The following is a 17,605-nucleotide window of genomic DNA, read 5'->3' on the forward strand; positions in this document are numbered from 1 at the left end:
TCGCGTAATATGAATATGCCAACAAAGCTTATAACCTACCTTTAGTAATCAGTATTTTTTGTCTGTCATCACTGACGCCGGTAATACGGCGTGGATATGTTGCAACATTCTCTTAAATGTGTGGGTAACTTTACTTACAACGGCGAGATACTTCTAGCAAATACGTCTATCAAATTAAGAGTTATTAAGAAATTGATTTTGACATGCCATATTTCAGCTGCAAAACTTTAAAATAATCCAATCATTTGCATTTTCTTTAACTCCGGTTTCATTTTCTGAAATTGATCATTTTGATTCCTTCTTTTCCTTTCCTGTTCCGTTCCGTTCTGTTCCCTCCCGCTCCCTCACCCCTCCTTACTTGATTGCTGTCTTTCTTGCTTTCTTGCTTGCTTTCTTGCTTTCTTGCTTGTTTCCTTCCTTGATTCTTTCTTTCCTTCATTTTCTTCAATTCTTTCTATACTTCTTTCTTTTTTTCTGTCATTCTTTCTTTTTCTCTCTCTTTCTTTCTTCATGATTTAACGCAATTTTGACAGAGGACAAACTGTCAGGCAGATATCATCATAACTTACGCAGAACCAGTCATAACTTCAATTGTTTCCAAAGAATCAAACAATGTGAATATAGTTCAACTGTAGTGATTTCCCTCAGGAAAATCTTTATATCATTAATCTTGAACGTCTGGTGTCGGAATTGATAACGACTTTTGTTCAGATAATGTTGTAAATCATCAAAACCACATACTTTCATAACGTTTCAAATAGTGCAAACATTGTTTGGAAATTTTTTTAACATGGATTTGTCCAATTTTCAGTGTCATAATGATTACTATAATAATTACTATAATAACGGTATCATTGTAACCACCATTACTATTATAATCATTGTGATTATTTGCAGTATTGTCAACGTAATAACTTTAGTTTGTCATCATCTTCAATATCATCATCAGCAGCAGCAGCAATATATCATCATCACCACCACCACCACCACCATAATTAACATTATCATCATAATAATAATAATAATAATGATGATAATACTCATCATCATCGTCAGTAGCATCATCATCATCATCATTATCACTGTGATTTGTCTTCATCTTCAACATCATTGTCATCAGCAACATTAACATATGATCATCATCATTATCATCATTCTTATCAACATTATCATTATAACTACCATCATTGCAACCTCAGTCATCATCAGCATCATCGCCATTGTTATCATCATCATCACTACCACTACACCCCTACCATTGTCATTATTATATAATCATCGATGCTGCTGTCAACGGGACAAATATAATCATACATTTTAGACACTTATAAAGGTATTGTCTAATATAATTTGACAGTTAAAAGAGATGAATATTTCAATGAATAAACAAGATAATTCGTTTTAAAACTAATGTATTTAGTTCACTCTTGGCAAGAAAACATACAAAAAATAGCACACGTATTTCGTGATATTCACAGCAAGTTTTAATCTTCAGAACATAGAAAATTGCATTAAAAACATACGATTACAAAATATCTCTGCACATCAATAATAATTAGTGTATAGGCTTTCAGAAATATCTATAATTTTATAAAGCTTCTTAAAGAAGAGAAACATACAAAAAATACCTTTTTATGATTTTAACAATATATGATTAAATCCTATCATTAAATATATTATTCTTACGAAAATAATGTAAATTATACAACATACTTTTAATATATTAGAAATTGTAACAGAACTTTACTTCATCTTTTATCTTTTTACACTTAGTTGCAAAAGAAAGTGTGCACTTAAGGTGAGCGGTGGCCTAGCTGTTAAGGTGTCTGCCTCTCAACCCATGGATCATGTGTTCGAGCATTACTCGGGTCACGACCATGTTTCTTCATTTGATTCCAGAACTGGTTGGTTCCAGAAAGCGGGCTCGTTTGCAAGAATTTGTTAAATTAATATGTTTAAACTAAATTGGGCACTTGGTAACTTGGAAATTTTGAATACATACAAAAGCAAAAAAGTGGCAAATAGTATCAAAGTTTGCAGAAAAGTATTGACCATACAATAGTTTACTTTGTGTTGAAGTTTGGTTTGATAATTATCAGAGGTTTGGTTACGGGTAAAAAGCGGAAGGTTGAAAATTAAAAGTTGCAAAATTGTTATTTTTAACAGTTTTTTTGTATTTTTTTATCTCGTTATGTGACAATTAATGAGTTTTTGTTGCATTTATCTGATCTATGGATCAAAGAAACTGTTTGAGACTGCATGAACATTATATAATGCCATATGGACTTGGGTTCGAGTCATGTTCCATTCAAAAATATAACTATCAAAAGGAAAAACCGCATTACAAAAAGAAAACAATTCTGTAAATTTATTTTTTTATCCCTCAGCTGTTTAACCAAAGTTCTGATAATAATCTTTCTATTAAATATCAACCGTCAAACTATTTCTGCTAATTTTGATAGCAAATATGTTCATACTTTACTTAATTAGTATATAAAAGTTCCCTGTAACCAAGTGCACACTTTCTTTTGCAACTTGGTATATAAAATTACTCGAAAAGTGAAAATTACATGTAACTTGCGCATTTTCTGAGGATAATATGAAAAAATTAATTAAATTAATTTTTTAAACTTAAATTTCTCATGAATATAAAATGTACGTAATTGAACCACATTCAATGTTACATGTGACAAGTAAACCACAATTGTTTCTGGTAGGAGCTTGCAGACTGGTAGGAGCTTACAGACAGTGTTATAACCACCGACGCACCGCCAGATCGTAAACTCGTCCATGACGTCAGCAGACGATAAATAAACGATAACTTAATTCTCATTGCATTTATATGAAAATATCACAAACAAATTGATGCACACAGTAATAAATTCGGAGAAACAATTCCTCCGGGATCAATAAGATATATTTATCTGATATTTTGCCATGGGAATATAAGTAATATATGGTAATACAAATCAAACATGAGAAAGATATTGTTTTAGGAAACAAGCAGGGAGAATGCTTCAAAAATGGATCATTATGAACTTTTCAAAAATTATATTTGGCATTAAAGTGGAGAGAAGATTAAATTTTCTTAACACAAAATTCCATGGACCTTCTGGCAATCCGTAAGTTGTAGGGTTGGTGAAATACATCATAGGTCATGCCAGTGCCGGCAGATTTATAATTACAAAGATTTTAATAGGACATATGGTAAAGTCTGATCTGTTATATTCAGTTGTAAACAGCCATAATATATACACGTCTATATAACCTATCAAAAATATCTATAACAAATTTATTATATAGCAAAAACCTTTAATTTGGGGCAAAATGAATGCATGTTTTATTTATTAATTTGACAGCAACCGTATATATAGATAATGTAAACGTATAATGAAAAGCAACGTACGTTACAGTTTATATTATACTCCTATTTAAGATATACTCTAAAGTAAGACCGCAGCATTATTAAGACCAAATTTGAAATAAAAAAAGATTTTTTTCATATTTCAATTGTGAGAAGAACCATATCTAAGACTTTCCCGCTTATACACAATTTAGACCATCATTTTCAATCACAATATTATTTGTTTTATTCTTTATTTGGCATGAAACAATGTGATTAGACGATTATACAAAGAATACAATAATACAAGGTGAGAAAATCAAATTCAGAGTGGTTAAATTCACATGTATTTTGTAGAGAATTTGATTCTTATTTGAAATGCAAATTGCATACAACATTTAATATTTAAATTTTAAACCAGACCAATGAGCATATACTGTTTACAACCGAAGTTCCCAAGAATTTCGTTCTCATGATTGCCAAAATGAGTGTCAAAATATCTTTTTCCTTCTTTTTTATTTTTAGATTAAAATACATTGTTTCAACATGTACATAGAAAATGACCAACATGGGCCGCTTTTATAAAAATATATTTTCCTTGATAATAATAAACATTTAAGAGACCATCTTGCAATTGAAACCACTTTGGTTAAGTCCCAATGGTTTTCTTAAAAGAGGGATTTACTATCGACCTATGTAAAAGACAACTTTCTACTGTTACGCTACTCGTGAAGCAATGGCGGAACCAAGTACACTACACAAGCACTATCGTGGCTCCGCTTTTAAGCATATAAAAAAGAACTTATAATTCGTAATATAGATACTTAATTGGTTCATTCAGATCTCGACACGAGTTTACCCCCTTCCTCAACACATTGTCTTAAAGAATTTCTAGCGCAAAGTTGGCAGTATACTCAGGTACATTCAAAAGACTAAACATACAATAAAATTAGAACTACAAAAGTCAAAATGATTCATGTGAAGAAGGTTTGTGAACTTAAACAAATATGTATGGTAAAAATATCACATCATTCTAGTGGTTAAAAATAAAAAAAGTTCACACAAGTACCTAAGCACTAGTTTCATTTTTTATGGTGTGGTTAGGGGAATATGTTTGCTTGGTATGTCGTCTGCTTTTGCTAGGGGATTGCACGCGCTCTGTGTGTCGTCTGCTTTTGCTAGGGGATTGCGCGCGCTCTGTGTGTCGTCTGCTTTTGCTAGGTGATGGCGCGTGCTCTGTGTGTCGTCTGGTATTGTCAGGAGAATGTGAATGTACAGCGTGTGTATTAATAATAACATGTGAAGAATTCGATGGATTGCTTCCGTTGCTCCGATTGCACCCATTGTCCCCATCCCTCTTTTTGAACTTGTCTTTCCCGCCTCTCACTTCTACAGTTGATTTAAACGCTACAGTTTTCTTCCGTATACTTCCATTCGTAGAATTTGTCGACACGGACTGTGTGTACCCTCCGGTAGAAGTTTGAGCCTTCGGGTCCACCAGGGGGACCAGTTGATTATTTGCATTGACACCATCGTGTACAGCCACGGAAAGATTTCCACTACCGTACTCATCTTCGCTTAAAATTAGTTTGCACATAGTTGCTACAATAAGCAGGCACGATAAAAGCGCTAACAAGCCTCCTGCGCCTGCGCATATAAGGGCGTATGGAACGTCAACTTCGTAATTATCAGACAAAACCCTGAGATCTTCATTGACATCTATAAACGTGGAAGTTGGGACTAGTATTAAAGCACCTGCAAAAATATATAATTCAGCTAATTTAAATCATCAAAATTATATTGGCCTATGTCATCACCACCTCATTAAGCTTAAGATATGCATTTATTTTGTTTTTCTGAAAAGCTAATTAGTTTTGATGTGCTCTTTATTAAAAAAAAACACGCATTGGACAATAACCTGAACCATCTTTTGTGTCTGTTGCCTTTAAGATTTTGGTTCAGTTATAGTGATTTAGAATTTTAAATGGAAGTCAAAATACTACTTTGTTTACACTTCGCTACTGTTACGACAAATAGTTTCATATTCAGAGCTACCTACTTCAGTTACAAAAAAAACAACAAAACATCTTACATGCTCTAAAATCATCATTAAAATCCTATAAAACTCCTTTTTGCCCTTTCTAAAGAAGGAGAAAAATATTTGTTTCTGAGGCATGTGTCATTAAAAGGTTCCATCCTCACTGGTATTGGAAGACTTCAGGTGCCCCTTCATGCAGTATACATGTATTATGATCAGGCGGACACCTGGGTAGTAGAACCACCGAACTTCCGTAAGCTAGCTAGGTAGCTTACACATATGAGAATCCAACGTCCCTGGCATGGTTCGAACCCACAGCAGTGAGAGGAATGTAATTTAAAGTCTATGGCCGTAACCACTCGGCAATTGAGTCCCCTGACTAAGCGGTTAGGAATTTTTAGCCCCTTAACCAACCAATAAACTGTATTTGACTATAACAACAAAATGGAGGTCTTTCTTACCCGAATTCGAATTTTGTAATAAAAAATCAATATACAAGTATGTTTGGGTCCAATTGATCGGTTCTGTAATTAACAATACCGATAAACGCCAAACGATGAATTATTTATAGTAATTTGATATTTTTATATTTTATCAATATATTTGTTCAGGTAAAATTTAATTAATTTCAAGTTTTCATATTTATCAATCACCCAGCTGTCAACCATGGATCATATTTGATCATTCTAAAACCTCGATGTAAATAAAAATAGAATAAAATTTCTGTCATTGATACACTTAAATGCATAAAATTATAGTTAATGACTTGTTTGCAGTTTACACTGTAGTAAGGAATCAAACTGTGCCTGAAATAATGCACGGAAGCGCACCTCAGGTCTTCCTCCACCAGTAAAGCTGGAACGTCGTGATATGACCTATACTGTGTCGATGTGACGTAAAACCCAAAACAAACAAACAAAAAACGTGGCCTATATGGTTATTCTTTTGGCTGACCTAATGATAATTTCAGGTGGTCTAATGATCAATTATCAATTCTGCCTTTTAACCCATGGGTTTTTGGTTCGAGACCTACACGGGTCACAGCCATGTTTCGTAACATGACACAAATATAGGTTTGTTACAGGAAGTGGACCCGAAAGTAGTTTAAATAAGCAACAAACTCGCATCAAAATGCAGCTATAATAAATATGTTTTAAATAAATATTTAATAATTTAATAATACCGGAAATAGTTTGAACTGGAACAAATTATAGGACGAAATAATAAGAGAAAACAGTCGTCTTTGCAACGAATTGGTAAATTTCTAGAAATATTCATGACAGTCAAGTTCAACTGAATATAGATATTGATCTATTTGCAATTGCTTGAAGTTACAATATAAATATGCATACGACAAAAAACTGGGCTACGATGTTATTGATCTTTCCTGATTCTATCTTTTTCATCATTAGTTCTGATAATTATAAAGACGAATAGAATGTGGACAAAAAGGCAAAATAACATGAATTCGGTACTTCTGTTTTGTCCTCATGTTTAACGTTATTGATCCTCGAGCTTTCAAAGAGTGATCAAAATAGACAGGATGATTCCAGACGATACGCAGAGTACTTCATCGTCTTTGGCAGACGACAAATTTCTCAGCATGCAAAGGAATAATAACGTATCAGTCCGTTACCTGAAATAACTGCATAACAAAATACCATACAGAATCGAGATTGTCGTGGTTCCTCGTCGCTTTTCCCTGCTATAAATAACTCAAAGCTCTTCTTTTGTTTCCTCATCATTATAAGGCCCATCAGTATGAGCACCAGAGCACAAGCTGTCTCAATTTGAAACTCGAGAAGTCTTGGAAACGGAAACCCTTAAATAAAAAGATAATAAGCAATTTTTACAAAATTATACCTCGAGCAGACGACACAGTCAATGTTATCAATTCTCCCGCGGTTTTATAAATGTCATGTGTCGACAAACATTCCTTCTGATGAGTTCTGGGGAATTAATTCTTAACACGCTAAATATCTTAAATGGACTAATCCGTATTTCAGTCTGGACGAAACCATTCGGAATTTTAGGGAAATTTTAATTTTGCACTGACTAAATAGCGAATACTGCAGAACATGATAAGTCCGCATGATCTTTCGAGTATGAACTGGTCGTATTAGTAGATTTCAGTTGCCGCTTGCAGGTTTAGAGTTAGTAGCATCTCTTGCTATAATAATGAGCCACGTACGTTGTAACAGCCATAATTTAATTTCTTTCTAACGTTACAGTAAAAAGCTAAATATTAACAAAACGAGACTTTATCGGGAAAATTCATGCAAAATTGTTTATTACTTTTTGCAGTAGTTGTTCATGGGTCATAACTATTTCCACGAAGTAATTTTTTGCCTTAGGTTATATTCTTATGATTACTGTCATTCTAAAGTTAATAAGATTGAAAAATGGCAAAGAACGAGCCAGACGAATGTTTCTATTTCAACATTGAATCATCAACATCATCTGGAATTTAATTAGCGCAAAAGATACAAAAAATATGTTTTTAAATGCAATACAGACATTCCAAATATATTAAGGAAACGGGAAAATCTTATTTTACGGCTTTGCAGATCAGTCCTTGTAAGAAACGGCAAAGCAAAAATTTCAAATATCATTTTTTTCAGAGAGACAAAATCTATAAATATTACAAAACAAAATAACTTCATTAATACTCAATCCATAGTCTTTAAAAAATAAAAAGCAAAAATATATTTTCAGGCAAAAACAAGGCAAAGTCAGGAAACATGCAGTCTATATAACAGAACACTATCAAGTTAGAGTTTATATGTTGGCTGATTTGTGCCATGTTTTTCGCTCCACGGAACCCAGACAAAAACACGACAAAGTAACCACTTTGTCGTGTTTTCGCCTGGCGACCCGTGGAACAAAAACGACATGACACAAATCAGAGTTTAGGTGTAAATGTATGAAATTTACACTAGTTGAGGTGATGAGGGTGACAGTTATGTGCCTTATGCTATAAAGGCAATGATGGAAGAAAGGGCAGTATTTGGTCTTGTTATGCAACAAGCACTTACAAAAATATTTAATTGTGGATTCAGAAAAATATATTGCAGTTAAATGATACAAAATGATAGAAACTATATTAAGTCAGATACATTCTGAAGAGACAAAACAGAACAACTATGATATAAGCATTTATGAAGTACATTTCACGTAATAACACTGTTCAGAAAATTACAATTTTTATCAGTAATTGATGTCATGCTTCGCACTTTTAGTGAAAAATGAATATATATTTCTGAATTTATATTATTTAGTTATATATGTATAAAAGGATATACTTACTAGAATATCTGGCTGTGAAATTCTGATCCAGTCGGTCTTCAAATTTGTCTTTGCCATTTGAACTTTGATCATCCCCAGACGACAATCGATCGTATGGTTTAGTCAAGCAAGTTCCATTCCAGCATATCACAAGGTACCATAGGGCAAAGTTTTGACTCACAACTGTAGAATAAACTTGATCGTAGAAAATTGACGTCTCAATGGTGACGTTGAGCCACCCGGGAGCGGCAAATGCAATAAGTTGAGCCCCAAACGATACAATCAAACTTGCCATACACATATTTATATAACAGAGCCGAGAAAACATTTTTGGTGACACGATTGGTTATTTATGTTTGTTTTCGCGCTTTTTTCCTCTTTACCTTTTCACGTCTGCCCCAAAGATAATATGTGTTGGAAATATCAGAATTCTTGCAGACGTCCACATCACTGCAGCTACATATGATCTTATCACAGTCTTGGCAGTATTTTTGGTTCCCAGCCTCAAATCAGCTTCATGGACGCAATGTCCTTGGTTGCAAAATCATGCTTTGTGAAATGTGATTTCTAAATTAAAAATAAATGTAATTATAATGTTGAAACAATAATAACTAAAGATTAAGTTTCCAATTCGTTTAAAACCGATTGCAAAAATATCTCAGAATTGCATCCGGTTAAAACGTCATTAACGTTTTAATGTCGTGTTAATCAAACATTAGGCAGGCATCTACACCCGGTAAAATCTATTTCCCGATATGTCCTATAAAGCATATTTGAAATGAAAACAATTTTTAAAATTAAAAAAACAGCAACAACAAAAAACACTTATTTGTTGATACACATCTTTTTTTTCTTCTTAAAAAAATAGTGTTTCAGTGTAAAAGAATCACAGACATTTTAATAATCAACAATTCAATGGCATATCCTCTTTGAACAGTTTGTTGACCTTCACTGCCTATTGGCAAAGACATTATAAAAAATCCTCTAAAGAAAGTGTCAAAAGGTCCACTTACGTGATTTCGTAAATTGATATAATCACCAAGTAGTTACTTCCAATTTGCATTTAATACATGATATCGGTGTAAAATCGTTAAATCTATGGCATAAGAAATAAAATCAATCACTGCACGACTCCGTCATAGTGCCGGCATTTGGAAATCCTCGGAGAGTATCGTTTTTTCCTCGTATGCCAATACATCTAAATATAGCATCCAGCAATTCTGCGATATTTCCCGACCTTGTATTGATCGCACTTTGAAATCAATGACAACGTGAATTTGTGAGATGACGGTTTAAAAGCATTACAGTAATGCAATTAAACACTCTCATCTTAGTTAAACACCGTGTGAGGTTTTAGCTAGTGTTGTTGTTGTCTGTCTTATGTATTTTGACAATAACCGAATCTTCTTGAATATCGATAAATCAAAATTTGAAAATGAATGTACGTAAAAATCAAGAATTCAATTGTCCTTAAATAGTTTATTCCTAATGCTACACATATCACAATAGTTTTAAGTTAAAAACCACGTGTATTTAAAACAGTTGTTTCAATTCAAAGGATTACTCGTATATAAGTTTTCATTAAAACAAAAAACGGACAAATACGATAAAATAAAAACAGTAAGACCCAAATATTTAACACGAGTTACTTCCCCAGCTTCAGCGTCTCAATCATAAAAACCCCTTTTTAAAAGCAATCATCCATTTTGAGATTCTTTGGCACAATAACGTCAATTCAAAAGGCCTTATATAGGTTGGAACTTCATCAACGAGAATTTTACCAATGGCAACTACTCGGCCCTTTCCGTCAGTCTTCGGATAAGGACCTCGAACACAATAGTATGAATACACAGAACGGATGCGGTATTTCGGTCTAACCTACGCTAAGAAACTAATCATGTAAACAAATAGTAATTTAATGCTGGAAGTTGTTGACAAGTTTATTTCAAATATTTGTTGTAAATGTCCACCTAAAATAAGTGAATTCATAGCTACAAAAGCAAACAATACATTATTTCTATATTAATTATTATGGTTGTAGAAATCGTATGAACAAAAAACCAACCTGTTGACATTTAGTCGGATTTGTTTAAAATTGTACATCAGTGGGCATATTTAAATTACAAATTGTTGTCAGACATATTTTCAATCATAAGTGTACCGAAACAGACTTTACTTTTCTTTTGGATGTCAAATTTATACATTCGTTTTACATTATCTCTGTTTCTGTTTACATCTGAAACCACGTGGTAGAACTACTTTCAATCCGTATTGTTTCCGAGGTTATTATAGATAATAGCCGAGGCAGTTCCAAATGAAATTTTACGTTCATTATGACGTCACCCGTGGCTTTTACATAATCCTACCACAAGTGTTTATTTTTTATTCAATAACAAAAAAAAAAAATGAAAAAATAAAGAGAGAAAATGTATGTAAACATAAATTTATAAATAAACAAATGAAGTCGCTTCTGATCGTGTGTTTTTTTTGTTTTTTTTTGGGGGGGGGGGGTTTTTTTTTTTTTTTTGGGTGGGGAAAGTTTAATAAGACACCACAATTTAGACGCATAGCAATAACTGCTGATAAATTAAGCCGGCGATTGTTGCAATAGGTCATGTAAAGTTGTAAAGTTAGCAAAAATGTAATGCCATGCATAAAATCATCAAATATGCATTTTCTATTTTAGAATTCATATTTTGCTATTATATTGACCGTTTAAACGTATGACATACACAAGATTAGTGTATACGACAAGATAGATATACAAAATGTACCATCCGTACTATTGAAGAGAGTGATCCAGAATGACGTTGCTCACGTAATTGCATTACGTTATATTCTGGAATATATACTTAGGTATATACTAAAAGTAACAATATTAGAGAACATTGGTCTTTTATTTGTACTGAGCTTACAATAATGTATCACATTTGACATGTCAGCGTCTAATGAAATCCTGACCTTACAAAATTCCACTCCAATCCAATACAAGTTTTCTAGATATTTCAAACACCTATAACAGGGCTGGGAATCAAAACTGCGTCGTATCCTACAAAATGTAAACAAACGCCGCCATCTTGGAACGAAAAACGTATGTTTTTGTTTATAACTTTTTTTGTTGGAAATGACTGAAAACCAGATATATGTATTAACACGCTACACTATTTTCCGCTTCGTTCGGTATATGTTGCTTGCACAACTATTTTGTAAAACAAAAGTTATAGCGAACTTGCATCTCGAAGCGGGGCAGAATTTTTATGAAAATGTGTGGATACGACGCAGTTCATATTGCTTTATCTATCGTTTTTTCCCTCAAATCAATTATATATTTGTTTCAGAGTTCATCATAAACTTCGAAATATAATTTTGCATCATTTTAGTATGATTTTTACGAAATGATACGACGCAGTTGAAAATAAAATATGATACGACGCAGTTGCATTTTTGGCAGTCTTTTCAACAGGGATAATTTTGGCACAAAATATTTCTATTTTATGGAATAATCACTTGCGCTAGATAAAAAAACCCAGATCATTTGCGGTGTATAGCAATGTTCTGTTGCTTTTGATTATTTAGAATAAATGCATTGTGTCATGTCCAATATTACATTTAATTTGAAAGTTTACATTGCGGAAGCTACTTTTCAGTTAAACATGTTACCTAATTGTTCATAATATCTGAAATGATTTCTTATATTTTCCTGAATGCTCAATATTATCCCTATTTTTTTTCGCAAAAAAAATATAGAAATCTATTAACTTGAATTCATGTTGGCTAGCTACGCTCTAAGTTAACTGTGGTTCTGCATGTTCTGGGTAATGACTGCTTTTTTGTGGTTTGTTTCCAAACTTTCACTCTACACATTAGCTTTACTAGGGGCGAGGACCTCAGGTGCGCCTTTGTGCATTATTTCAGGCAAAATGGTGCACCTGCAGAGAACCATCCACATTTTGAAACTAGCTTGATAGGTTTTCCACACGAAAGAATAAAAAGTCCCTGGTGGTTTTCGAATTCATTGCAGTTCAGTTCAAGTGATTTGAATTCAGTAAACATAAACAGCTCGGCCACGGTCGGACACACCTGTCTGATTTGTTTTTTCAACAAAATTTGTTAACGTCAGCTGTACAAATAAGCAGCTTTTTTATTAACTTCGGGCATAATTTTATTATAAGATTATAAATATTTGAATTAATTATAAAGAGAATAACATTTAAATTTCTTATTTCGGTAATCCTCTGTGAAGTCATTTTCTGAAAACCTTTGTTTAAGTTTTCAGGCAATTCATTATCAAATAATCACACTTTAGTATGAAGGTTTGTTAAGATGCCATGTCTCTAGTCTGTTGAAAATTCGATGCGATAATCTGACCTTAATTTTCTGTTCAATCACAGGAGCTTGAATGTCTATCAATAATTGCCCTAAAGTCAAATTCCCAAAAAAAATCCATACCTATATATAAAAAAGTGTTTTTTTTATATATAGGTATGGTTTTTTTTGGGGAATTTGACTTTAGGGCAATTATTGATAGAATTTCAAGCTCCTGTGGTTCAATATTGTTAAAACTTCTTCAATACTGTTGAAAGATCATGTCTGCCTACATTTGTATATCTGTATCAAATTTATCGGTGCATAGCGTAAAATACCTTTGCAAAACGGACACCTTCTTTACAAAATAATCTGTAGTTGTATGCTATGTAACTCGATTTTGAAAATATAAAGTTTTTTTAATGGAGAAGAATGATACTTAAGTGCAAATATAGAAAATACATTCCGTAGACCTTTCCTCATCGGCGATAAAGAAATGCAATACGACAACATCAGAGGTAAAGTTCCGCGGCGCTGAACATAAAATGACTAAACGGAACGCATAACCTACTTGCAAAAATATATTGTAGCTTAACCATTTAAAATATAATTTTAAAGATTTAATGTTCAGTTTTAAATAATAAAGCTCATCTGTTCTCACCGATTATTAAGAAAATGAATACAATAAAATCGGCACGTAAAAGACATAAGTAATAACGGAATTGACGGAAATTATTGCTAATTACAAGTAACAAAGTTAGGCATGCAATTTGCGCATAGCTCTTTTCCGATAGCAAGAGACATTTTTAAAATTTGTAATTCTTTCTCTCTTTTTTAAAAAAAAAAAAAAAAATCTGATTAATACTAGTACAGGGTTCAGGAGAGGTTACACTGGAATAATGAATTTTGTATCAAAAATAGTAATCACTCCCATTTTGAACTCACGGGAACAATTTTAGAAGCATGCTAAGGCAACACTGGAACACGTTGTCATATGGTTGTGCGATCACGTGTTTATTGCACAATGTATGTTGCATTTAATACGGTTTTTCGGAATTTGTAGAAGCTCAATATGATAGGTACTTAAATGCGACCGAAAAATGCAGCCTTAATAGAATTGTATAACATTTCCATTTTTATGGAACCAATGAGTGACCTCTGCTTTTGACTTAAGTTTTAAACAAGAAATGTTGTTGGACGTTATTAGCATACCTAGCACATAATGTAAATAGTTTAAAACCAATATGCAGCCTGCAATGAAAATACAACTGCGTCGTATCATATTTTATTTTCAACTGCGTCGTATCATTTCGTAAAAATCATTATTTTCTTGGAAAATAAACATCTCTTTTTAATGAAAATTTAGTAAATGATGCAAAATTATGTTTTGAAGTTTATGGTGAACTCTGAAAACGAGTATATAATTGATTTGAAGGAGAAACGATAGATAAAGCAATATGAACTGCGTCGTATCCACACAATTTCATAAAAATTCTGCTCCGCTTCGAGAGGCAAGTTCGCTATAACTTTTGTTTTACAAAATAGTTGTCTAAGCAACATATACCAAACGAAGCGGAAAATAGTGTAGCGTGTTAATACATATATCTGGTTTTCAGTCATTTCCAACAAAAAAAGTTATAAACAAAAACATACATTTTTCGTTCCAAGATGGCGGCGTTTGTTTACATTTTGTAGGATACGACGCAGTTTTGATTCCCAGCCCTGTATAATTCACATATAAAACACTAACAAATACATATCAATGTAGTCACGTTTGTATTCAAACGAATTTGATTAACCTTTTGTTATATGAATCACATTGTTTGACTATTTCAATATGTACGTTGAAAGAACATGTATTCAAAAGCGTCAATATAAATGTCATGTCTTAAAAATTGAAACTGTGTGATCGAGTGGTACATTTTCTTTTTGTACCAACAATATGTTGACAAACACTTTATAAAATCACACAAATGTGTGACATTTATATTGTGACATATGGGATGAGCTGCGGAGGTCTTCCTCTACCATTTAAGCTGGGTAATCGCCAAAAAACGACATTTACTGTATCGGTTTCAAAACCCATTCGAAAGAAAATACACAAACATGTATCTGAAAGTAGATATTTCTAAAGTTATATATCATAGCATATCACACCTAAAACTGACATATCACTGGTAATTTGTACATCTTTTTTTTTACATTGTCGTGTTGTGACGTTAACAGAATGAAAAGTAACTCACAGTATCTAGCTCAGAACTGAGCAGATGGAAACATCCAACTTCTTATTCAAGATCTAATTCCTACCTAAAACTTCTAGAGAAATTGGATATCATGACAAAAATGAAAAACAAATGCCATTGGCATTAAGCGAGGAAGAATACATTGTTCCAATCATGTTTGTTAGCATACAAAAAGAGGGTATTTTCTCAAAGTGTACACAATAAACCCATCAAGGTGGTTGACGATATTGTTTCATGCACTCTTCGTAGGAAGGAGGAGGTTCTTCCAAGTCCTGACCAGCGCTTGAATAATTTATATTCTGTAATGAATTTCTTTCACGTCCCTGTCTTATAGCTATGCCTCTCCTTTCACCAGGCTCAAACGAATGTGAAATGGTTAAAACAGCCCTGGTGCCATTATTGAACCTTGTCTCATACCCCGGAACAATTGGATCAACATATCCCCTTGTTGTCGTTTGATTTTCTAACGCTACTAGAGGAACAAGTTGTGTACCTAAATTTAAACGGTCTCTTCGTCTCTCCTCGTTCATTTCGCTGTTAAATTCCTCTGATGAAATAGACATACAGATAGATCCTACATTCATTAAACATGAAAACAGGGCTAATATACCACCAATTCCAGAACAAATCAATGCATATGGTATCCCTACAATGTAATTGTCGGCTACTGTTTTTAAATCTTTATTGACTTCTAGAAATTTGGAAGCTGGAACAAGAACTAGGCCACCTGAAAAAAAAGCAATATATAAATCTTAATTGTATAACATAAAAACATAATAAAGACGATAATACTTTACTAACCATTTCTTTTTATTCATGTTTTGATTTATCTATACATTTCATTCATTCATTCATTCATTCATTCATTTATCTATTATTTATCTACATGTATTTATTTATTTATTTATTTATCTATTTATTTATTTAATTCTTTGTTTTTTGGAAATCTGGGAAGTTGTATAACAGAAAATCTGCCTAATTTCTTAAATAAAATAAACTATTTCAAGAACAGTTAAACAAAAGGAATAATTATTGTATAATTCAATTTAATAATTATCATAACCATTCTTAAACTATTATAAAAGCAACAAAAAATGTATTTAGTCTCAAAAGAGGTCAGGTAGGGATTGTGTTTGTTGTCATTTATTTTTAAAACCAGTTATCATAACAACCACACACGTCGCCATTTTTTATGCCGCCATTCTTTTAGTCAATGATCGAAACTAAATTCTTATGTGTCGGCGGGGTGACGAAAGTAAGGATCGGGAAAACATGAAACAGTTTCAGGAAAATAAAGGGAAACAACTGCTACAAAACGATTCCTTTTATAAACGGAAAAGTTACTCTAATCTTTGTTAACGTTAAACGCAATAGCAAAATTTCATGCTTGTTTGGTGATGCTTAAAGATCAATGAAAATTGGTTACTTGTCGTATGTATTACATTGATCTACACTGTTCGCTATTTAGTCAGAACATGATATTGAAATTTTTACTAAAATTGATGAATGTTTTTTGTTTGTTTTTTGTCCAGATTGAAAGATAGACACGTGAATGACACATTCATTCAAAGCGTGGTAACGGCGAAAGACTCCTAAATATCATAACGTTCTTTCATAGAGAGTAAATATAGAAATGAAATACTAAATATCCGATATTTCATGGAAAGTAACTATAGAAATAAAATACCTAATAACAGGTATTTCATAATAAGTGAATATATAAATGAAATACTAAATAATAGGTCTTTCATAGAAAGTAAATATAGAAACAAAATACTAAGTAACATATTTATGAAGAACTTATCACCTTTAAGTAATACTTTACGGAACATACATATAAAAGTAATTTGTGGACTGTCGTTTACTTTGTTGTAAGATGTTAGTTTCATAGGCTCATAAAGCTAAACGGAAATTTTAGATAAATAATGCAAGGTGCTTTTTTTCATTTATGGACTGACGAATATAAACAAAAAATTGTATTTAAACTTTGTAAACTTTGGAAGTTTAATTATTCTAAAAATAGTTTATAGATCCACAGTCATGCTATACATGTAAGTCAACAATTATTGACGGAGTAATGTTATCAAATATTTATTGTTTCCGAAAAAGGTAGCTTTAATAATACATATGCAGAAATTCTATTACACTGAAAACAGATTGCAAAATATATCTTTTATGACTAGGATGCAAAACATTAACAACAACAAATCACGTAGCACTGTAATAGACCTTTTACGACGCGGTCCGTTGCTATGAAAAATCGGCCGGAAGTAATATTTCCCCGCACATGCACAATGTGCGTAGGGCAAAAAAAAGCATAGTCATGTTTAAGCTTGTCTGAGTTTTTTTGTCTGCTTTTATTCTAGATTTCTCGCCGAGGATAATGAAATG

The 17,605-nt window shown here is 32.6% G+C and overlaps 2 protein-coding genes across 2 annotated transcripts; both read right to left on the bottom strand.

Annotated features, from left to right (window-relative positions):
- Positions 1–1,401: 1,401 nt before the first annotated feature.
- Positions 1,402–9,931, bottom strand: LOC132738650 (uncharacterized). Its single transcript, XM_060726211.1, has 4 exons — positions 9,680–9,931; positions 8,688–9,233; positions 7,018–7,203; positions 1,402–5,098 (listed from the first exon to the last, which is right to left on the bottom strand). The coding sequence occupies exons 2-4, from the start codon at positions 8,992–8,994 to the stop codon at positions 4,413–4,415; spliced, it is 1,179 nt and encodes a 392-aa protein (XP_060582194.1). The 5' UTR covers positions 8,995–9,233; positions 9,680–9,931; the 3' UTR covers positions 1,402–4,412.
- A 4,817-nt stretch (positions 9,932–14,748) lies between these two features.
- On the bottom strand, positions 14,749–15,932 carry LOC132738648 (uncharacterized; the record flags this gene model as incomplete). Its single annotated transcript, XM_060726209.1, is given in 1 exon segment — positions 14,749–15,932. A coding segment is annotated over 1 exon segment (509 nt), but the record flags the coding sequence as incomplete, so codon positions are not given.
- Positions 15,933–17,605: the final 1,673 nt, after the last annotated feature.

This window comes from Ruditapes philippinarum, unplaced genomic scaffold, assembly GCF_026571515.1.
Source record: "Ruditapes philippinarum isolate M1 unplaced genomic scaffold, ASM2657151v2 ctg5537_1_1_1_1, whole genome shotgun sequence".
Lineage (NCBI taxonomy): Eukaryota > Metazoa > Mollusca > Bivalvia > Venerida > Veneridae > Ruditapes > Ruditapes philippinarum.

What these genes read in the sequence shown, in the direction of transcription:
- LOC132738650 (XM_060726211.1), bottom strand. Translation starts at nt 8,994, where the DNA reads ATGTTTTCTCGGCTCTGTTATATAAATATGTGTATGGCAAGTTTGATT. An exon ending in TTTCACAGCCAGATATTCTA is followed by an intron (nt 7,204 to 8,687) that starts GTAAGTATATCC and finishes TTTTTATTTAAG; the next exon opens with GGTTTCCGTTTCCAAGACTT. An exon ending in TTGTTATGCAGTTATTTCAG is followed by an intron (nt 5,099 to 7,017) that starts GTAACGGACTGA and finishes ATATTTTTGCAG; the next exon opens with GTGCTTTAATACTAGTCCCA.